The following is a 24,339-nucleotide window of genomic DNA, read 5'->3' as shown; positions in this document are numbered from 1 at the left end:
AGTAAATAACGGATTTAAAATATTTTTTGAAGCGGAATAATCTAAAGCCTTTCCTACACTATCAATCTTTATGTAACTAAAAATGTGAAGTGCCCATATATGGACATGATTATACTACCATACTTGGGCACATCACACTTTTTGTCACACTAATTTGATAGTGTAGACAGAGCTTTAGATATGTGTTAATCATTTATTTGTTTATTCCGTACTCACAATAAACAGCTTATTTCCAATGGTCCTTTGTTTAAATCGGTGCCCAAATATGGTAGCGATATGACCAATTATGGTAGTGATATGACATCATGTCCATGGGCACATTTTTTGTCATATAACGTTTAATAGTGTAGACAAGGCTTTACGGTTATCTGTTTCCAAAATCATTGAATTACAATTTGACGTAATGTAGGATTTTGCATCGGTGTTCATGTATGCACAGTCATTATTTAAAGGTCAATGACCACTAACCAATAACCAATCTCAAATAGATTAATAGATCATGCATATTCACGCATAAATTAGTATACAGTATAGCTATTGGTTTTAAAGGAGCATTGCGGTTTGCTTTAAAGGAACAATCCGGTTATTGACTTTAAAGGAGCATTGCTGTTATTTGCTTTAAAGGAGCATTGCGGTTATTGGTTTTAAAGGAGCATTACGGTTATTGGTTTTAAAGGAGCATTGCGGTTATTGGTTTTAAAGGAGCATTGCGGTTTGCTTTAAAGGAGCATTGTGGTTATTTGCTTTAAAGGAGCATTGCGGTTATTTGCTTTAAAGGAGCATTGCGGTTATTTGCTTTAAAGGAGCATTGCGGTTTGCTTTAAAGGAACAATCCGGTTATTGACTTTAAAGGAGCATTGCTGTTATTTTATTTAAAATAACCGCAATGCTCCATCATCAAAAATCAAAAATAACAATCCGTTTATTTGCTTTAAAAGAGTATTCCGGTTATTTGCTTTAAAGGAGCAATCCGGTTATTTGCTTTAAAGGAGTATCTATATATTTATTTACGTTATTTTCGTAAGGGCAAAATTCGGTAAATCGCGCCTTACTTCTAGAATTTTTACTCGATGGTATATAAAGTTGGTTCGTACTTTCGGTACTGATTTTAACCACCTGATGTAACCCTGTTTACTAATTAAATTAAGTTAGATAATCAGTTATTGACGATTAAAACGAATTTAGGTTCAACGATTTGCCCCAAATAGGGGTGTTTTCCGATCGTGGTATACACTGTATAATGGATCTCCATCTTGATAAATACCCGCCACAAAAATGCGAGGAGGCTTCGCATTTTCCTATCTCCTCCTACGATAATTGTTTTTAATAGCTGAAAACCGGTTGAACAGCTAGAGTACAGCATCATAATGTTGAAGACAGGCCGATTTTCTTTAAAAAAATACTATTTTGATAGATTTAATATACGATTATACAAATGTATTGATTTGCGATGAATGGAACATCCCAATCTCTCAGTCTGCCAGAGTTTGGTTTAACACAAGTAGGTAAATTTATGAGCCCTTGGTTTAATACATACGGTAGGTAAATATATGGGCCTTGAGAATAAACTTGCAATACTTTGACAATACTGTAAATACCTATTAACTATTTTTGGTCCTCATTTGAATCGAACATTTCTTACTGTGAATGTTCGTACTGTTAGATGTAATTATAAAAATGTATACAAATAAACTTTATTACTTAGATTGTGGATAGGCTCTACGGTTAGATATATAAACATATAATATACAAATAAACTTTATACTTACAGTTCGTTCTCAACGTTTATATTAATTAATAATTACCAAAAATATAAACGTCGTAGTGGTGTATCGTGACATGTACTTTAATATTTCAATCGATTATGACAGTGACAGTTTTAACAAAGTATTAAATCGCAAATGTTTTACTGTATTTAGAGGTATATTATTTATAGGCCTATAAAACATGAAAAAAATATTTCGTTACTGAGTGGATAAAGAATATATTTAAAAATTGTTCCTCGGTGTACTTATCCGCTTTCCCATCCCTCAACCCTAATGTTACATACAAAACACAAATTGGGTTTCTTTAAATGAGTCCAAATAAAAAATCTGGACTCATTTTGTGATAAGTTTCTCCTTCGGAAGTAATTCCCAGGGTGCTAATTTTAGTTTACTACATAAAACATCGTGTCTATTTATTCGTTTCTGTAAACGACAATGTATTATAGTCCTGCGGTAGGTACATTTGAAATCGCCAGTTTTGTTACGCTGAAATTACTGTGTATTTGAGAACCATCTGTGGGCACGACCTAGATGGGAAGCGAGCGTACCATCTAGTTCCGGTAATTTTCTTTAAAGGAGCATTGAGATTATTTGCTTTAAAGAAGCATTCTGGTATTTGCTTTAAAGGAGAATTGCGGTTATTTGCTTTAAAGGAGCATTCCAGTTATTTGCTTTAAAAGAGCATTGTGGTTATTCGTATCCGGACAACTACCCCCTCGACAATTACCACCCTGACAACTACCACCCGGACAATAACCCCCATAGGACAACTACCACCTGGACATTTACCCCCTAGGACAACTACCACCCGGACAATTACCCCCTAGGACAACTACCACCTGGACATTTAACCCCTAGGACAACTACCAGCCGGATAATTACCCCCTAGGACAACTACCACCCGGACAAGTACCCCCTAGGACAACTACCACCCAGACAACTACCCTCTATGACAACTTCTATTTTATTTAGATTCCCTTGGATCTGGGACTTAATCCTTCAGATGTCCATCCAGGACATGTGTAGACCTAGTTGATGTTAAAACTTTTTCTGTTAAACTTAAATAGTGTTCTACGAAAGAAAACTTTAGTGTTAGGGTTGCTTATCTTTTATTTTATATTATTCAGTTATGTATCTATAATGATCTTATATGAGTTTGAAATAACCAATGTTTGGTCTTAAACAGTCTATATAATTATATTAAATGGAACGTCCCATCAAAAGCGATGAGTCCCCCAGTAAAATGCGGAATAAATTCAATTGAATATTCCCTTTGGAAAACTACCCCTCTAGAGCAACAACACACTATGGACAACTGATAGTTGTCCTAGAAGGGTAATTGTCCAGGTGGTAATTGTCCAAGTGGTAGTTGTCCAGGTGGTAGTTGTCCGGGTGGTAGTTGTCCAGAGGGTAGTTGTCCTAGACCCCGGTTATTGACTTAACCAACCAGTAACCAGTTATATCAAAAAATAAAATGGTCGAAATTTGGTAATTTTTCAGAAATTTACATAAATAGGGATTTTTTTTCAAAATATCGACATTTTTATTTTTTCGATTAAACAGGTTACTATAGCATAGTTGACATGCGCAGAACTCATTATTCGACTAAGCGCATAACTCAATATTCGACTAAGGGCATGTTTATTGTGCTATAGTAGCCATTTATGTCAAAAAATAAAAGGGTCGAAAATTTCAACGTTTTTATTTTTTCCAAAAATGGCCAAATTTCGACCTTTTTATTTTTCGATAAAACTGGTTACTATAGCATAGTTGACATGCGCAGAACCCATTATTCGACCCTGCGCATGTTTGTTGTGCTATAGTAACCATTTATGTAAAAAAATAAAAGGGTCGAAAAATGAACATTTTTCGAAAATTTCCCTGTACTATATATAGTACAGGGATTTTTTCCAAAAATGGCCAAATTTCGACCTTTTTATTTTTTGATATAATTGGTTACTATAGCATAGTTGACATGCGCAGAACCCATTATTCGACTCTGCGCATGTTTATCGTGCTATAGTAACCATTTATGTCCAAAAATAAAAGGGTCGAAAAATGCCCATTTTACGAAAATTTCCCTGTACTATAAGTACAGGGATTTTTTCCAAAAATTGCAAAATTTCGACATTTTTTTTTCTCGATAAAACTGGTTACTATAGCATAGTTGACATGCGCAGAACCCATTATTTGTCTCTGCGCATGTTTATCGTGCTATAGTAACCATTTATGTCCAAAAATAAAAAGGTCGAAAGTTGGCCATTTTTGGAAAAAATCCCTGTACTATAATACAGGGATTTTTGCCAAAAAAGGCCAAATTTCTACATTTTTTTTCTCCTCGATAAAACTGGTTACTATAGCATAGTTGACATGCGCAGAACCCATTATTCGACTCTGCGCATGTTTGTTGTGCTATAGTAACCATTTATGTAAAAAAATAAAAGGGTCGAAAAATGAACATTTTTCGAAAATTTCCCTGTACTATAGTACAGGGATTTTTTCCCAAAATGGGCAAATTTCGACCTTTTTATTTTTCAATAAAACTGGTTACTATAGCATAGTTGACATGCGCAGAACCCATTATTTTACTCTGCGCATGTTTATCGTGCTAATAGTAACCATTTATGTCCAAAAATAAAAGGGTCAAAAAATCCCCATTTTTCGAAAAATTCCCTGTACTATAGTAGGCCTACAGGGATTTTTTTCCAAAAATGGCCAAATTTTGACCTTTTTATTTTTTGATAAAATTGGTTACTATAGCATAGTTGGCATGCGCAGAACCCATTATTCGACTCTGCGCATGTTTATCGTGCTATAGTAACCATTTATGTCCAAAAATAAAAGGGTCGAAAAATGCCCATTTTACGAAAAATTCCATAGTACAGGGAATTTTTCCAAAAATGGCCCAATTTCGACCTTTTATTTTTCGATGAAACTGGTTACTATAGCATAGTTGACATGCGCAGAACCCATTATTAGACTCTGCGCATGTTTATTGTGCTATAGTAACCATTTATGTCCAAATAAAAGGGTCGAAAAATGCCGATTTTACGAAAATTTCCCTGTACTATAGTACAGGGATTTTTTCCAAAAATGGTTAAATTTCGACCTTTTTATTTGTCGATAAAACTGGTTACTATAGCATAGTTGACATGCGCAGAACCCATTATTTGACTCTGCGCATGTTTATCGTGCTATAGTAACCATTTATGTCCAAAAATAAAAGGGTCGAAAAATGCCCATTTTTCGAAAAATTCCCTTTTATTTTTCGATAAAACTGCTTACTATAGCATAGTTGACATGCGCAGAAACCATTATTCGACTCTGCGCATGTTTGTTGTGATAGTAACCATTTATGTCCAAAAATAAAAGGGTCGAAAAATGCCGATTTTACGAAAATTTCCCTGTACAGGGAATTTTTCCAAAAATGGCCAAATTTCGACCTTTTATTTTTCGATGAAACTGGTTACTATAGCATAGTTGACATGCGCAGAAATAGTAAAATTCATTTAAACCGCTGCTTAAATAACCATATATGGTAATTTTAATTAATTAAACAATAGAAATAGAATAAGAGTATCAAGTGTAAATTTAATTTTGAAACTATTTTTGTTTGTATAATTAAAGATGTTTTCTTTCGTAGCCTGGTTAATCACTAAATACATCAGTTGTGACTGTATGTTCACACAGACAAATATACATTTACGGCGTACGTAACGCTACCTTTAATCAGTGCGTATAAGTACTTGTAATAATGCATGTAAGGATAGCATTAACCAATGTAGTACATAAAATGCATAACAGGCAGTATTGTTAACATAAAATACTTTACCCTAACACAAATGGGTAGCATCCGTATTACAATTATTATTATTGTATAATACTAGGGAGCTTTCGATTTGCGAAGACAGAGCTAGGTCAGGTCAAATTTGTGTCATAGGCCATCACCTGGACCTAGCAACCATAACAATGAAAAGCGATGACACACGTCACAATAACTCCATATGCGGATTATGAATTAACATTACGTAACGTAGTTTAGCCGTCGGTTGTCGCAAATTAAAAGCACCAGATTGGTTCAGACAAAACTGGTCGTTGACCCACTTACACTCTCGTGTTACACGCGAGGCAATTGTACAATATCACGTTAACAGTACTGCTTCTATCAATTCATTACTGTAGCATCACGTTAGTTTGTTTACATCGAAATGTCTTTTCTTAGAATTTATAAAAATAAAAATGGATAATTGACCAGCAATTTCCATCTATCAAAACATGTACTTATTTTCTACAAATGCCTTTTGTATCATTATACATTATAAATAAGTAATAATATGTGGATTTCTTTTTTACAATCAGCAATATTGAACGAATGAACTAAAATGGTCAAACCTAACAACGGCACTACTAAATATCAAAAAGCGTCCACAACTGCGCATGCCTACAGACGAACTTGTAGCGTAGGACGAACGCATAAGTTTGTTAATATGAGTAGGTATGTACTACACGTCTTAATATGTGGCATTGCGTCATACAATACAAATTAAAACGTCATCAGTACGTCATCATCAACACGTCATGATCATAGTCATAGTAAAGTAGCATGCAGTTGTTACAAAAGCTTATTTTTGATTCAAAAGAAACTAAGGCCGAACCATTACTGTACTTAAATAGACATCATATTATGTTTAACGTCTGTTTCCAATAGGCGAATCTATTCGCGCAAATAGAATATTTTTGAACTCTGATTGGGTACGGTATATAACAAATTAATACGCATGTGCATAATCCAACTCTTTTTAGCCGCTGCTCGTAGAAACAGACCGAGAACACTGTCATTCTCAACATAATTAGTTTCCCGTCCGTCGATGTCGTCGTGTAAACCGTTTTCAGTCACCGTATGATAATGTTACACTTGTCACTATCATCATCGTAGTCGTACGGGGGCCTTTGATGTCATATTAAATTCGTCTTTCGTCGCCGCCGTTCATAGTTAACCGTTCATCGCTGTCGTCACCGTATTGGTCCGTGCAGTACAGGTATATTTATGTATTAAGCGTGGTTCCCACTAGGACGCAAGGAAGTGTAACAAAAGTAATTTGACCAATCACAAGCGAAGGGATTTTCGAACTGTCGCTTGTCATTTGTCAACTCCCTTGCGTCGCGCTTACGTCCTTGTGAGAACAAAACCTCGATATTAGAAAGTTCTTACGATATAATTATAATGCAATATTTGCATATACTATTTGTATACAGATTAGTGAGTGATAACATTCACAGAATATGATAATTACTAGTCGCTAATTAAAAACATTAAAATGTTTTATCTGGTTTCGACCGTCACAACTACAACTAAACTACATTTATTTTAGGAAATGTTCTTATAAAAGGCAATATGATGTGGAATATGATGCTATGCGACTTAAAAACGTACGTCAGCAAAGATCTTTTCCTAATGCATTTTCTTCTTAAAATTTTAGTAGCCGAATTCAGAGTAGGCCTTTAAACAGTAAATCCAAGTAACACTAGCATCTGTATATCTATCAAAGATGTTTGCATAATGTGAAAATAACTAGACAACGTAGTAGAATCTCAGAGACCAGCTCCGATTGTCAAATCGAGTTAGATTTTAAACATACGGGTATTAGTTAGTTTGCTTTCGTCTGCCGTCAATGTCGCACGTGACCATTAATTCAAATCAACTCTCCTAATCTTCTATGATGACACGGCTAATGAAAAAACTGTAGATGTTGATTGTTACAGACAATACAAATCCGTAGAGAGTCAACCAAGGGTTTATAATCTGACAAAAATAGGGTTTTCATTATACGGTTAAAACTAAGAATTGACTATTAATAATAATATAAAACAGGTTAAATCGAATACATTTATCTTGCTTATGTAAACCTTTGAAAGAACATCGTGATGTGTCGTCCATATTTAGATAAGTTAATAAATATTTTAACGCTTCCAATAAGTCAAAAATAAACTTTTTATAGCACTTATTGATCACTGTTCTATTTCCGATTTTCTCAATTTGAGAAACAATTTTCATTTTTGTCTTATTCATTAAATACAATATTGCACCTGTTTATAACAATAGATTTGAAAGGAAAGAGAATGCAAAAATATACAAGTTAGTTTTAACACGCGACATACTTGCGTGTATTTTTCGAGTACCACCTTATCTGACGTTTTATCCATTACATTTGTACCTCTCTATTAGGCGACAACGTGGCGTGTATTCCTCGAGTGAAACTGGTTAACTCAGTACAGTCTTACTGGGGTTGCATTCACAGATCTTTCTCACGTGACATACTTGCTTGTTTTTCTCGAGTGAAACTGGTTAACCTTACACCTGCTTAAATACTCGGCCTACATGGAATTTTCTCAGTTTTTTTTCAAGTTGGCTTCAAAGTTTAACGTTAGATTCCACAATGCAGCATAACAACATGTACGAACACTTCTAGATTTAGAGTGTTTTCTTGCGATCTTTTGTTCGTCGTTCTTCGTGATGACTCTCTCGCATTTGGTCCAATCTTGTTTTTCTAGCTTTGTTTAATTCCTTAATCCAAGTTTGCTAAAAGAAACACAAAATAAATTTAATTAACGTTCAACCTACGATTATACGATTGCCTCCAACCTCTGATACAACAGACCCCACCCCACCACTATCACCTATTTAGAAAAAACGTATTTTTACGAAACCCATTTCCAAGGGAAATTCAACAATAAGCTCAAAAAATGGTAGGCGATATACGTTTTAACTCAACAACCAATTACACTTTGTTGTGTCCCGAATGTGTCCTCTTAAAAGGGGGTTTAAAGCTCTGTCTACACCATCAAAGTGTATGTGTCAAACGCATGTGATGAGCCCATATATGTCATAACACTTCCATATTTGGGAATATTACTACCATAATTGGGCACATCACACTAGTTTGATAATGTAGACAGAGCTTTACTGTTATCATACTTACTTTACTGTGTTCATTTGGCGTCATAACTGTGTATACACTTAATATTTGTTGGTATCGACTCGTGTGCATCATGACAAAAGCATATTTCATTCCACTCGCTGAAAAGAGAAATTAATTTTAAATTTATAAGTGATAATATGTAATTTATTTAGGATTGATAGAAGAGGTACAGTACACTTAGGACCGGTTGTTTTAGGACCAACGGCTTTACGTTCTTTGCTGAAACGCAAGAACTACATTATTACAAAATAATAGTTGCCTTTCGTTCCAATATACAAGAAATTTACAAAACAAATGATATGCGAGTTAAACTAAGGAGAGGTTAACATTGTGGTCTATTTGCATACCTTGTGCTTGCCTTGAGTTTACTTCTACAACATCTAATCGATCCAAAGGTATTGGTTGTTTGTACACGTGAAACATCATGCCGTCTCTTCTTCTCGGTACTGGTGGCGTATGTGTTTGGGCAGATAAACGTTCAAAGTGGCTCGCTTTCTTCTTAGCATCCTACAAAGGAAAACAACACAGATTAGGCCTATGTAATGTTTATAAACATCCACTTTCACCTGGATGATGTTTATTTGAACCCCAGAGAATGTGTATGGTAATTAGTCCCTGGAGAATCTGTATATAACCCCTGGATAATATTATGTAGCCCCTAGAGAATATGCATGTAGCCGGCCCCTGGAAAATATGCATTTAGTCCCTTGAGAATATGTATGTAGTCCTTGGAGAATATGTATGTAGTCCCTGGAGAATAATGTATGTAGTCCCTGGATAATGTGTATGTAGCCCCTGGATAAAGTGTATGTAGTCCCTGGTAAATGTGTATGTAGCACCTGGAGAATATGCATGTAGTCCCTGGTGAATATGTATGTAGTCCCTGGAGAATATGCTTGTAGTCCCTGGAGAATATGCATGTAGTCCCTGGAGAATATGCATGTAGTCCCTGGAGAATATGCATGTAGTCCCTGGAGAATATGTATATAGTCCCTGGAGAATACTTATGTAGACCCTGGATAATGTGTATGTAACCCCTAGATAACGTGTGTTGACCAGCGAGAATGTGTACATGTAGTCCAAGAGAAAGTCTGTAGCCCACATTAAAACAGATTGTATTTATTATTTATTTGTGTAAACATTTTAATTTTATTTTGCCTATAATTTACATACCTTTTTAATTTTTGTCATTAAAAACATATCGTCAAAAATGAATGCATAGATATCGATGTTTTTTCCACTGTCCGTAAGAATTAATGGGCCTTCGTAGATGAGCGCCCTCTTTGTACCACTAAATAAACTACTCAGAGATTTGCGTGTCTTTTCCAATATACTGTTCTTCATAAACTGTGAAATATTAGATTGTAATTACTAATTGTAGTAACTTTATTTGTACAACCTTTGCATAACATTATTATTACAAGGATAGATAAAAGAATTATAATACATTCGTCGTCATCACCAATTGTCACTAACATCATAAATATTATACTTATTACTGTCATTTACACTTTACTAATTTCATCTTCTTTAAAACATTTTTATCTGTATCAATATCATCATTATAACAATATTAGCGGTAAAAATGGTTGCTCTTCATCTTCATCTTCATCTTTCCATTTTGGTTATCTCATTATCTTATTTACTGTTTGTAGGCCTATGTAAAGCGCTTAGAAACATTAGGCGCGACATAAAGACTACCATTATTATTAAAACACGTTGAATGTTTAATCCACGTCACAGTGTTTGCCTCATGAATTAATCACGAATCAGAGGTCGCGCATGCGCAATATTAATGTCGTTGATATCTCACCTCTGGAAGCATGGCTTTTGCGTCTTGATCGTCTATTGTCCACGTGATCATATGTTGTAATTCTCTCATTCTTTCAAAATTCGTTAACCATCTAACCTTTCCTTCTAACTCTCCTAAAAAAATGACAAAAACAAACATGTTTTTAAATTGACATCTTCAAAAAATTGCCTTTTTGTACATATGACATTTTATAATAGACTCTATAATTAGTCTGCTAATCTGAAAATATATTCATTCAATTGTCGAATCTCGCTCGCCGACTTTGCAAAGCTTAGCTCTAACGCCAAGAAAGTAGATTAAGGTAAATACAATTGGATTATGACCACAGAAATAGGTTGCCATTTGTAATGTTACGTTTAATGTTTATATCAAATTAGTTACTAGTAAAGACATTAGGATTTCCCAAACGTCAGAAGTTCGAGAATTTTAGAACTCGAAATGTTACTGTTCCAATTTTATAATTTAAATTAAAAACGGCAATTAGCCTTGCCAAATGAAAGCAATATTAAACGACAATCATGCTTATAAACTATAACGGAAGTATCTAGTAAATATTTAATTAACAATATCTTGTAAAAAGTAGGCTACTTTTAGTTGATTTAGTCTGTACAAATGTTAAACCACTTTCTAAAGTAGTGTTTTATGGAAATCGCCTTCTACTGCAGTCACTGCAGTAACTACATTTCTTTAATGTAATTATTTAGCAAGCATTCTTTGGAATAATTGGACAATTTAAAATTGTGGGCTCCATTACCTGGCAGAGCTAGTATACCCGGTTTCCGTGCGTTATGTACTTATCTGGGTCTGTGACCATTGGGTTTGTAGGGTTCAAAAGAAACCACCTTTTCCTGAACAGCCCTTTAATTAATTTTATTTATTATTATATTACATATCAGTAGAGAGAAAGTGTTAGTAAACAGGCCTAGCTAAGGTAATTTTGATCAATCTTATATAACCAGCAGGAACATTTGATTTTCTAAGTTATGCCTAAAACGATTATAGGACGCCTCATAGTCCACAGGCTTCGCTTTCTTTCGCGTTCTCCTTTGTGGGTAAACCCCGTGGTAAAACAAGGGAAGAGCGAACTTCCCTGGTAAAACAGACCAATAAACTGCAAACTTTGGCTTGCTTACCTAATGCAAATTTGACATTTTCGATTGTTTCTGTGAGCGCGGTCTTATCAGCTGGACTTGTCGTTCTCTTTAGTATATCATTTAACAGTATTGGATACTTGGTGATACGTTGGATTGGAGCTACCAGAAAGTCTGACATCTGGAGTCGTTTACATCTAGGATTCAGCTCACACCACTAGTAAAACAAGACATTTGACATACTGTAAATGATTACATCGTCACTACAGTAAAACCTTCGGTATCTAATAAATAATTTATTATTAGGGTTGTTCCCTAGATAGGTATTTGACTAACTAACTAACATTGTCCAGTTTGAAACTCATGTTTACTTTGAAGAACCTAGTAGGGCCTACATCTTTCGAGACTAGACGAAAAGAGGGATACCCCCGGAACTACGTAGTAGCCCTATATACATATCCACTGTCATAAACATCATAATTGGACCTCTAGGAGACAAGTCTTTGCCTTAAGAAGTCGCCCAGTATAAAGAAATGAAAAATAAATTGCCCCCCCCCCCTTCCCCCTGTGTTATGTATTCGCCAATTCTCCGAAGAGTCGAAGCTTAATAAGATAGAAATAACTGCTATATGTAGTGTTTAAGTCAAGATGTACCGTATTGTATACAAACAAATTAAATCAGTAAAATATACTTATTTCTATGGATATAAATTCCGAAATAACGAGAAATGAAATTAATTTGTTACACGGACAAAGTGTTCCCTAGGGTTGTCTAATAAATAGGGTTGTTCAAAATGAGGGGAGAAGCATTAAATAAACCGATATATACGTTTGATTTCAACCACTATTATTTGCACAGTAAATAATTGATCTGTTGGACATTGTAATTGTATAACCAGTGAAAGATTTTATCATATAACTAAATAAATTAAATATGTGTACTGTACATACCCTGACAACTTCCTGGAAATCTTCTCGCTTTTTCAGAGATTCTAAGTAGTGCAATGCGTTTGAGTAATTCATACAGTATCGCTCATAAGGAGGACATACGTGATTGTCGAACTAAGTAAAAAAAAAACAACAGTGATTTCAATTAATGATAAATTATATTCATTAATAACAACGTCATTAATTATAGTCTATGGCTGTCTTAATGTCTGGATAATACCATACGTCCCTAAAGCTCCGTCTACACTATAAAACTAGTTTAGTTTAACAAAAACAAAATATGATGTGCCCAAATATGGTAGTGGTATGACGTCACCGTGTCCATATATCGGCACATCACATTGTTTGGTCACATAGTTTGATAGTGTAGACAGAGAGCTTTAATATATTCGTACGTACGTGTAATGCCAATCAATGAATAATGCATTTTAACTTTTGTTATATTTATTTACTTTAGATACAGTATAATAATAATATGCGCGAGAAAAGTCTAATATAAAGTTCGTACGGACCAACAATTTCCGAGGATAAGTGTTGAGAATATGGGAGATTTGGATTAGGAGAGCGGGGTTGTGGGTGATGGAAACGGGGGGGGGGGGGGGGGGTGGGGGTGGGGGGTATGTTCATGATGGTGACGAGGTGTGTCAAGAATGACTCACGATTATGTTGATTTGATGATTATGATTATTTTATACTGATGCAAAAACTGTTAGTTGAATGGAATTGGAATGTATCAATAGTTCCACGAGACCATCTTCAAATGTAAATACATTGATTATCACGTTAAATAGAATGTCTCAGACAACATTTGATCAACTTGACGTGTGGGTGTAAAATTATCACATTGTGCTCATCAAAATACAAACTAATGGCGTTGTGCATGATTCGAAAGGTAAATTATGTCGTTCATCAGAAAACTAGCTTTAAAATGTATTGATGACGTCATCTGGTAATCCTTTTGTTTATATTCTCTATACTGAGAATAACACCTTTACTATAAGCAGCTATAGAACGCTCTTTTTATAGCTTTAAAAATACTTATAAAAAAATGTATATTTAGTTAACTATTATTTAAATGTCTCCCGTTTTAGAACGTTGATCCTTTTCAATAAGTTGTTTATTGTGATATTTATACTTATTCTGCTATTAATAATATACTTGTATTTGATGCTAACGATGTGTTGCGAAATACGAGTTAATGCTATTTTTAGAATTGTTATGTAAGGATATTATGTATAAATTCCACCCTGTTAACATTATATGCCGTCTATACATTACATACAGTGATTTATCGTGCATTTCTTTCTCTGTTGTTGACCAAACTATTGTAGGCCTACAGTGTAGTATTGTCATGCCATTTTCCAAGGTAGGCTTTGAGAGCTACCCCTTGTACGTGCATGCCGTTGTTTTTAAAATGCGCTTGTTCTTCTTAAGGTCTATCTACACTATCAGACTTTATGTGACAAAACAAATGTGATGTGTCCAAATATGGTAATGATATGACGTCATCATGTTTATATATGGGCATATCACTTTGTTTTTCATTTTCATTTATTTATTCGACCAATAAAAAGATACAGAACAGAACAGAAATAAAGCACAATGGTCAGGGGCAACTAAAGCTCAATGTGTCCTATAAAGTTCAATAGTGTAAACAGAGCTTATTAAATTATTATCGTATCGTATCAAATATTCCGGAAGTGAGCCAACAAAACAATTAAATGTTCTTACCATTGAAAATGCTGATACCACGCATTCCGGTTGACCAAACTCGGTTGATGTAACCTTTCCACGTAAAATCACGAACAGATCTTGACAAAATGACTCACTCACCTAAATGAACAAATTAAGATGAATGTACATTAAAGAAAACATCAGATGAACACTTGTTAGTAACGCTTGTGATGTTTATTATAGTTCATTACACATTTAGTTTTTAGACAACACATTTAGTAGTTAGATATTACCAATTTAGTATATACAGTGTTTAGATATTACACATTTAGTGTTTAAATATTACGCCATCTATTTAGATATTACACGTTTATTAATGTTTACTACACATGGTGTCAGATATCACGAACACTAATTCATCACGCACTTAGTGTTTAAATATTACTCACATAGTGTTTAGAAATTACACACATAGTATCTAGATATTATACACATAGTGTTTAGATATTGTACACATAGTGTTTAGATATTGTACACATAGTGTTTAGATATTGTACACATAATGATTAAATATTACGCACATAGTGTTTAGATATTGCACACACATAGTTTATATATTACACTTTAGTGTTTAGATATACACGTTTATTATATATTTAGATATTTAGATGTTACCCGTCACTTGTGGTGTTCATTAGCATTTAGAATTTAGACATCACAATGTTAGTGTCAAGATATGAAGGGGTCATTATTTAGATACACCTTGAGTGAGTAGTTACTACATAACAGTGTAAATATTATAAAATCAATATTTAAACATTCATAATGCGTCAACTAATTTAAAAACAGTAAGCATTTAATTTTTAATTTGATGCGTAGTGGATAAAAACCAACACGTAGACTTGCGTGGTAACAATTCCTTCTTTGTCTACACTATCAAACTACGCTGACAAAAAAGTGTCATGTGTCCAAATATGGTAGTTGGCCTAATGTGACATCATGGTGTCTATATATGGGCACATCACATTTTTTTTTGTCGCATAAAGTTTGATAGGTTAAACAGAACTTTAAATCTTTTATAATTAATTCAAATGATTAAACAGTATAACCTCTTCATTAATGTTTAATTTTCTTATAATTTTAACAGCTGATTGGAAAAAAAGAGATTTGAAACGTTTTTTTTTTCATATTTTGATAGTTCAATAAGAAATATCGATTTAAGTGTAAACAACATACGTATTGTTTCATGGAAGTATAGCACGCATATAAGTAGAAACAATCTCTACCTCCATGGTACCAATTTTTTACGTCTAATAAATGTGGAAATACCACAAAAAAAAGACCGTATTCACCGTAAACAACCGTAAATTTAAAATGTAAAGAGATGTCCCTAAGGGATGGGTTCTACTATAAACTATATCAATTATTGGATTTTGGAAAGGAAAGACCAGAACAATATTATCTCCAGTAAGTATCTAAAAAAGTATAGAAATTTACCTGACATAAAACGTCTAAGTTAGCAAATAATTTAGCCGGTTCGACGTACATTAGATGGTTTTCACATTGGACTGCTTTAAACGTCTCTTGGAAAACCTACATACAAGAAAAAGTAATCAATCCAAGTAAAATGGATCTGAGCTGCCAAAGTGTAGTATGAATACTTCAGTAATGCATTGCACTAAGATACGTAAGGTTTAACAGTTGTATGATGGTAAATCAATTAAGTGTTATCAATAAAATATTCAGTAAAAAAATAAAAAATACAGACAATTGTAAGTCTAGCTCTTAAGCTTGGTTCCCACTAGCGACGCAACGCAAGGACGTAACGATTTGACCAATCACAAGCGATGGATTATTCGAACAGTGGCTTGTCATTGGTCAACTCGCTTGTGTTGTGCGTACGTCCGGTTCTTGCGTTGTGTCTCTGGTGGAAGACAACGGCAGTAAAATAGCTCCGAATCTTAGAAGAGGGTGTGGTTAGGGTGGAGTGGGAGTCCTTGCGCTATGTCTTTAGTGGGAACCAAGGTTTTAAGATGTGGAAGACAACGGCAGTAAAATAGCTCCGAATCTAAAAAGAGGGTGTGGTTAGGGTGGAGTGGGAGTCCTTGCGTTATGTCTTTAGTGGGAACCAAGGTTTTAAGATGTGGAAGACAACGGCAGTAAAATAGCTCCGAATCTTTGAAGAGGGTGTAGTTAGGGTGGGGTGGGTTGTGGTTTGTCTAAATAGGGATTGACATTGAGGGAGCGAGTTCATCAGGAGTATAAATATGTACATTGTTGGAGAAGATTAATATTGGTATTTTTTACTTACATCTCTTAACACAAGGAGATGGTCAACTAAATAGCTGCATTCGCTGGTAAACACTTCCCAAACGTGGTCCCTCCGCTTAATCTCCGCTTCAGAGGACGTCGGTGAAAGGGGCACAGCGCCCTCGGGATGTGCAACGTTAATGAGATCTGTCCAGTGGGAATCCTATTAAAAATTTAAAAGAATAATTATTAATTTAATACATATATAAAAGAAACAAACTTTAACCCATATTGTGTTGTATATTTATGATGTAATATTAAAATGCGGAAAACGTTTACTGTGTATTGTGTAACGGTTTAGCAATTTACCCAACAAAGACGCTCACACAATACACGATGCATATTTCATTGGAAATAACAATTACTAGCTGAGACATTGTATATAAATTAGAAAACCGCAGAGACGAAGAACATACATTATAAATAATACAATGCAATACGAATTCACAAATTTATCAAAAATTTGTCGAACGTATTGTACAGGTAATCAAAGCATTTGACCTATTGAATACGGTCATGTGGATTATTGTTTAATTTTTTTTGAAAAGACACAGCGAATGAATCATGTTAACATTATTCTTCTGCAGTAACTGCAGTAACTACATGATTGTGTGCAATGATATATGATTTAGTTTCTTCTAATGTAGACGTTTATATCAAAGTTTCTTACGTTTGCTGTCACTGAAATAAACAGTGTGTATGTTTACACTACAAGCTTACTAAAAAAAGGAGAAACCGGTCAGAAGAGTATTAATCAAACTGTAGTTACTGTCAAAGCTCTGTCTACACTACTTTGACAAAAGCAGTTAGGTGTGCCCAAATATGGTAGTTATATGCCCAAATATGGTAGTGATATGACATATTATATGGGCACATCACTTTTTGTTGTCACATAAAGTTTGAGAGTGAAGAAATTTGTTACGAAAATGAAAAAATGTCATTTTTTGACAATCATTTTTTTTTTTGGTTAATTAATTTTGACAAGGGTGTAATGACTTCAGGTTCACTGAATACAGACAAATGAAAAACACAGTAGATATACGTGTGGGTGTTGAGAAAAGGTTAAAATGTTGCTGAACATCAGTAAGATAAACGTGAGTGCACGACATGTTTGATTAGAAAATTAAGTTTAAATATTGTTCAGCAGAAAAGAGATAAATTATATGAAGTGAACGTCAAAACAACATAAATGAAAAGAATAAATATCTGTTATATAATGTCAAAGGTCAATAGAAATGCTTTATTAATATGATGTTTTTTACAAAACGAACTCAACGTTGTCAAACGATTTCTATGTACAGTGGCTCTATATCACAAATTTAAGGTGACAACCACGTTATACCATAGAAAGTTTATCCTTGATATTTGTATCAAATCAAAATGTCTGTATTGTAAAATTACAATATTCATGAAAAATATTTGGTTTTTTTGACCGGTTGTATGCTTTGAGATTGTTGTTGCCACTATTTTACAACGACCAGTACCAGTGACGTCACGAAAGCTATTTGTGCGCAACTTTAGGTACTGATGTCGCCCTAAGATTAGTCCACATTAGATTTTAGTAAGTTCACTTACTTTGAAAGCTACAAAATCAAATATTTCTTGCTCTTTTGTTGGGAGGTTGCTTAATACCGTTGCCATGGCAATTCTAGATTCACGATCTCGGTCTTTGCCACTCTGAAATGAAGGGATACGTGTTAGTAACGCTGTTCAATCAATATAAACTTTGTTTCAAACGTTCGTAAAGCCCTGTTTTCACTATCAAACTTTACGTGACAGAAATGTATGATGTGCCCATGTATGAATACGATAAATTCATATCACTACCATATGTGGACACATCACACTTTTTTGGTGTAACATTTGTTTGTTTGTAGACAAAGCTTTAGTCGCCACGCAAGGTTATTATAAGTTTAAATATTGCATAATTTGACGTAGTTTGAATTTCGTTTAACAAGCGCATAATCCTTCCGTCAGAAACATTCATACAACGTTCACTAAGACCTGTTTTACATTTAGACGGTTAAAAAAACGTATTTCTGTAGAAAGATGTAGGCATTTTCTTTAGACTGTTAGGGCAGATGGTGGCATTGATAGTTAGGTAAATAAGAAAAATATTTACCAGTTTTTTTAGGAAATTCTTTGTTTTGCTATTCCCGCTTCTTTCGGCTCCATCTGGTGACTCGCCTTCTTCGTGTCCTAACGTCGCCTGCCTAACAAGGTAATCTATCGTAATAAACAATATTTTGTTAATGCTAGGCCTAAAGATCGAAACATCTACAGTTCCCAAACTTCAGACTACTAAATGAATAGCACTCTCAAGGTGGTATTCAAGAGTATAACTAGTTCACCATTGTACGCACGCTCAGAAGATATCAAATCTATAAGGTATTTTCCAATCATTTAGATTGTATCAGCGAACTATTGTTCACCCAAGACCATGTCATTAGCACGGTCAGTATGATAATAACATTTAGCCTAGCATCAGATTTATTTTACAATAAAATACATGTTTCTTCTTTCCATGGGCGAAACAAGTTCTTATCTGAATTAAGGGCTTTATAAATCATGACTAGAAGATAAGATGTAGGCGAAAGGATATGTTACTACAGTGCTCTACGCCTCTAGGTACTATAGTTTTAACAAAACGTGTTTGTTTGTTTAAAAAAAATGTTGATTGAAATGTAAAAGGCATTTGACAATGTGTGGGAAGATGTTATTCATTGAAGATTAATTAATTGACATTTATCTTTCAATTTTTCATAACTGTTTATGGATATCGTTGCATTATTTAAAGAGGTTCAGAGTCATGATTTAAAAAAAATCCCTTTAATGGAGATTATGTCATCAAGTTATTTATAATAACAAAGAATTTTGAGAAAGAAACTCGACTGAGTTGGTTGTTGTAATATAATATAGAATGAATAGAACAGTAAAAAGCAAATACCAATACTATGATAAAAGTCAATCATAATTTTTAAAGTACAGTTCCATGTGTATCTGTGATAAATTCATCTTAAACTATGGAGATCTCTTGACCAAAAGTATTAGGTCAACGTAATTAAGAAATGAAACCAACTATAACGTTTAAACACCACATCCTTAACCAGTCGACTAATTACCTAGTGTATTAGAAAAATTGAAAGGGCACAAAATAACACTAAAAACCAAATCAATAACATTAATGTAATTACTTGTTTTTGCCTTTGTTGGAACCGTTTTAATTGTTATTTTTCTATGGAATTTTTGTGTACTGTTCTATGCTTGCTATAACATAATGAAGAGTATGCATATTGTCTGTAAAACACTTTGATAATGAACAGTGTTATCACATAATGTAGGTATACGTAATAAATTGAATCAATCTAAGGCAAAGACAAGCTAATTGATAATATTAACGTACCTGTTAAATGGACAGCAGCAAAACCTACAATGACAAAAAATGTATATGTATTAATAAATGGACAAGGTACCAGGCAAAGTAAAAAGCCTAAAGGAAAGATGAAACAAACAAGAAAAACAAAGATCTGTTACAAACAATTGCTAAAAATAATTAGAGATGAGCAAGCCTAACAGAAATAAGAGGAGAACAAAAGGAATAGATGCAAAATGATATTGAGAGATATTATGAGGAAATAGGGAAATTGATTAAGAAAAGCAAACGAGAGTAGTACATGGTGCTGTTAGGAGCTCATTGTACTAAGCCTTGGCATTGCATGGTTGGGTGGATTGGAGTTTTTTTCCCAAGCCGCCTAAATGCCTAAATGCCCCTTCTCAATCAGGTAGGCCTACTCATTACAGCCGAGTAAAAATGGGAGTTGTTTTTATCACGAACTGATTCCGGGTTTTCAGTCAAGTGTCCTATACACTCAGCTACTGCAACTCCTGATTTTTTAATAATTTCCAGTACTTTAATTATTCAAGAACATCATAAATTGTGGTTAGACAGACCGATCGTTATACAAAACTCCTGTACTTCTCATAATACTGTAGGCTCTAATTGAGATCATGGTATTCTTGATTGAAAACGGTATGAAAAAGTGATCGCGTCATCAATAAATTACATTGTTAATTTCCATGTGAGACACATAATGGAAGTAAGAAAATCATAAAATAATTGATCAATAAATCCGAAATTTGACCCGGATAACCTAAACTTAATTTGGTTCAGTTTGGTTAATAAGATTGCGGTTTTCAAATTGGACCTCAGGGATATACCAATTGATATCCAATTTTTTTGGAAACAGGCTTTAGACAATTGCAAACCCACAGGGAATGAATTATTATTTTGAAGAAAAAAACAAAAAAAAAGTTAAAACCTTCGTAGGAATTCATAAATACTGTATGAGAGTAAAGTAAGAAAATGCCCAAATATGTATATATATTGACATACAGTTAAAATTATAATGCCATGAAGTTTTGTAAGAGGCAATTGAAAAAACCGTTACATTAATAACAAAAAGCATAATAAAATGAGATACATTTCTGCTTTAAAAAAATGTTATGAAACTTACTGCCAAGTGTTTCTCCTTCATCACTTTTAATACTGAGTCTAGGTAGTAGTTCAGATGGTCCCTGATTGGGTGTTAAAGTATCGCATAACGCATCACCTACAACACTTGCACTACTTTCAACGCTGAAAGCAAAGAATATTTAAATAAGTATAGACCTACAACTATTTTAATACTGAGTAGGGTAGTTCAGGTGGTCCCTGATTTGGAGTATTCAAATAAGTATACACCTACAACTACTTTAATACCGAGTAGGACAGTTCAGATGGTCCCTGAAGTGGACTAACTTACGTGGGTATTTCGTCTTCCAACAAGCTCTCTGGTCGCATCTTGGAGGTCACAGCTCCTCTTCTTCTTTGATATCTTGCAATACTTTGTGGTTCGTGATCTTCAATTTCACTGACGGGTTCCTAGAAAACGTACAGCCAAGAGTAACAGCCGTGAATATTGGTAATGTGCAATTAGTATGTTAGTGTAATTACAATACAGGGACACAAACAGTGCGTTTTTCAATTTTTCTATCTAATTTGTCTCTTGTGTGATTTTTCTTGAAATGACGTTGCTGTCCATTGAAATGTATCTAACGTTAGTTCTAGTCGAATAATGTGATATCATTAATGATTTAGGTAAATGTATGCCATGTTAATTGCAACAGAGATAAAGTAGATGTTTTTTTTTCATCCTGAGATTGTTTTAAAAGGTCAAATATATACCAACTAGGAAGTGTAGTTTGTCAAAAGCAAAATTATTAAAGAAAAACATGCTGTGTGTATAAGTATATGCAAATTTCACTGTAAAGCAAAATAGCCGTTAAGAAGTGCAAAGCTTTCGGGAAAAAAACATTACCCATCCTGCAGACAATGGAGCTTAATAAAAACATAAATGTATTGATAATGTGCAATAATCTAAATAACAATTATTAATCTGATTAATCTTCTTTTGAACATGTGATAGGTATATGAAAGACACGAAGTGACAAAAGTCGTTATTCAGATTAAGAGGAAACAGAAAAACCAAGAAACAGAATATATGTTTGTAAACAATTCGTCGATATAGGGCATACAATATTTTAACCGTGCATTAAAGTAGGAGTTTTTTTTCTGAGAATTGTTATGAACAATTTGTCATCACTCCATCGAAATCTACCTTTGCTTCTTGTTGACAAAATGCTGTTTATTTACATAAGAGCGTTCAATTTCTAAACTGTTGTTTATTGCGACGGGTTGTTATCATTCTTAATAATGCTGTCAGAAATGGGGGATTTTGAACTTTGGATCTCAGTATGCCAATTGACAACAGAAACCTCTCGCGAATCGAAATTACACTGTAAAGTAATGCTTTGAAATTGGCTTTCTCTCAAAGTGACGTCACATTGGCTGTTTACCGAGCTCTAAGTTGAAAAATCAAATAGATTTTATTCGAGTGCATAGCAGGATCACGAAAGGATAATTAACCTGTGTTTGGTCAGATTAATTCAATGGTAGTACAAAGCCGGATCTAGAAGGATTTTGGTGATTTCCCGTCCATTTCAATTAAAGATTTCAAAATGGCATTATTATATTTTTTTATAAAGCTAAACAACATAATTAACTAGCAGAAACAGATGGACAGAAACGCAATGGTAAGCAATAAACAATTATAACAAAATAACCGCATGTAAAGCTCTGTCTACACTATCAAACTTTATGTGACAACAACAATTTGATATGCCCATATATGGACATAATGACATCATATCACTACCATATTTGGGAACATCACACTTGTTTGATAGTATAGACAGAGGTGTATACATAATGTATCTTTATTATGATTGAAATAATTATATATATCAGAGGGCAATCCGAATGTGCATACTTTTATTTTATTTTTAAATATATATATATATATATATATATATATATATATATATATATATATATATATATATATATATATATATATATATATATATATATATATATATATATATATATAAACAAATCAGGCACAGAACATTAATTCTAAACCGCCCGGTGATATACTGAAATTTAATTAATTAATTTGAAACGATAAAGATGAGGAAATCTGTGAGAATGAGAAAAAGTCGCCCCAACCGAGACTCGAACTCGGACCGCCTGCTTGATATGCAGATGTCCTAACCATTAAACCACTGGGGCTTTCATGGTATTGTTCGAACTCGATTGGATAGCAACTCATCAGTGCAAGTGAAGGAATTTGGATAATGTCATAGTATTAAGCTGGCAAGTGCTGCCTGGGTGGACAGGAATAAAAGAAATATGACAAAGGGAGCCAGGATGGAGTCTGAATAAGAGTAGAAAACAAAGAAGGTAGCTTCTTATATATATATATATATATAGTTTTTTATGTGTTTGTAGCTTGTAATGTTTGTTTTGTCTCTGCGTAATCAAACTACGTCGATTTTTGGCATAGATCATTGGATTGTTTTTTGGGTGAGATTCGGATAAAAAGTTTAAGTTCAAAGACAAACATACAGGGGTGAAAACATAACATAACAACAAAAAAAGCAAAACTCGAAATAATAGGCCTATACTCTGTAATTCATCCTTTAAAACATGCTAGTTGTCTAAGTTCCACAATTTGGTAATCAAAAGAATTAAAAAAGTAGTTTGGAAAATCGTTCCGAACTGCCAACAAAAACCATTCCTAGATACTGTTTAAACCGTTTTCTCCGAATGAGTCGATATGATAAATGACGTTTGCAAAGCTCAGTGATTTCTATGTTAAGATACATTTACGACGTCAGATAAATAATCATGTGTAATGCGACGACCTGGTATCTAGTATATGAACCATAAGAAAACCATCGGATTTACTCAAATAATGCACTACATTAACCGGGAGTAATATTGATTATGAATGACCCTATATTGTAATATTGAACTTAATTTAATGTAACACAAAACAATCGTCATAAAACTGATGTTGAATGAATATGATGGTATGCTTATTAGGCAGTCAATCTAAAACAATGTATTAAACTCAACCACGCACGTTATATTGCCTCAATTGCGGTAGGCCTACATAAGCCTAAGCATTGAACAAAACAAATAGCATAACATGATAGATGACAGAACAATAAGACATCGTATCCTGGCAACACGAGTTTTCATCACAAATGCAAATATTTATGTACAAAATTATATTTCCAATAATTTCAATATTAATAAACGATTAAACGACAACATTTACTTAATCAGGCATCAACGCAATGTGCGTCGATTA

At 33.8% G+C, this 24,339-nt stretch overlaps 1 protein-coding gene across 5 annotated transcripts in view; it reads right to left on the bottom strand.

The window, feature by feature from the left end:
• Nucleotides 1-5,337: 5,337 nt before the first annotated feature.
• Nucleotides 5,338-24,339, bottom strand: part of LOC140058856 (pleckstrin homology domain-containing family G member 7-like) — a 113,822-nt gene continuing 94,820 nt past the window's right edge. For all 5 annotated transcript variants that reach the window (XM_072104618.1, XM_072104619.1, XM_072104620.1 and 2 more), the window contains 15 exons: nt 21,385-21,503; nt 21,097-21,218; nt 19,986-20,009; nt 18,705-18,808; nt 18,158-18,259; nt 16,584-16,745; nt 15,770-15,865; nt 14,330-14,431; nt 12,602-12,712; nt 11,693-11,867; nt 10,560-10,672; nt 9,920-10,093; nt 9,094-9,253; nt 8,747-8,844; nt 5,338-8,346 (listed from right to left, as the gene is read on the bottom strand). In XM_072104618.1, coding sequence (XP_071960719.1) covers nt 8,239-8,346; nt 8,747-8,844; nt 9,094-9,253; nt 9,920-10,093; nt 10,560-10,672; nt 11,693-11,867; nt 12,602-12,712; nt 14,330-14,431; nt 15,770-15,865; nt 16,584-16,745; nt 18,158-18,259; nt 18,705-18,808; nt 19,986-20,009; nt 21,097-21,218; nt 21,385-21,503 — 1,770 coding nt within the window. In that variant the 3' untranslated portion in view covers nt 5,338-8,238. The remainder of the gene's footprint in view (nt 8,347-8,746; nt 8,845-9,093; nt 9,254-9,919; nt 10,094-10,559; nt 10,673-11,692; nt 11,868-12,601; nt 12,713-14,329; nt 14,432-15,769; nt 15,866-16,583; nt 16,746-18,157; nt 18,260-18,704; nt 18,809-19,985; nt 20,010-21,096; nt 21,219-21,384; nt 21,504-24,339) is intronic.

Source organism: Antedon mediterranea, chromosome 9 (assembly GCF_964355755.1).
Source record: "Antedon mediterranea chromosome 9, ecAntMedi1.1, whole genome shotgun sequence".
NCBI classification, from domain to species: Eukaryota; Metazoa; Echinodermata; class Crinoidea; order Comatulida; family Antedonidae; genus Antedon; species Antedon mediterranea.
This window is presented reverse-complemented; position numbering and strand designations above follow the sequence as displayed.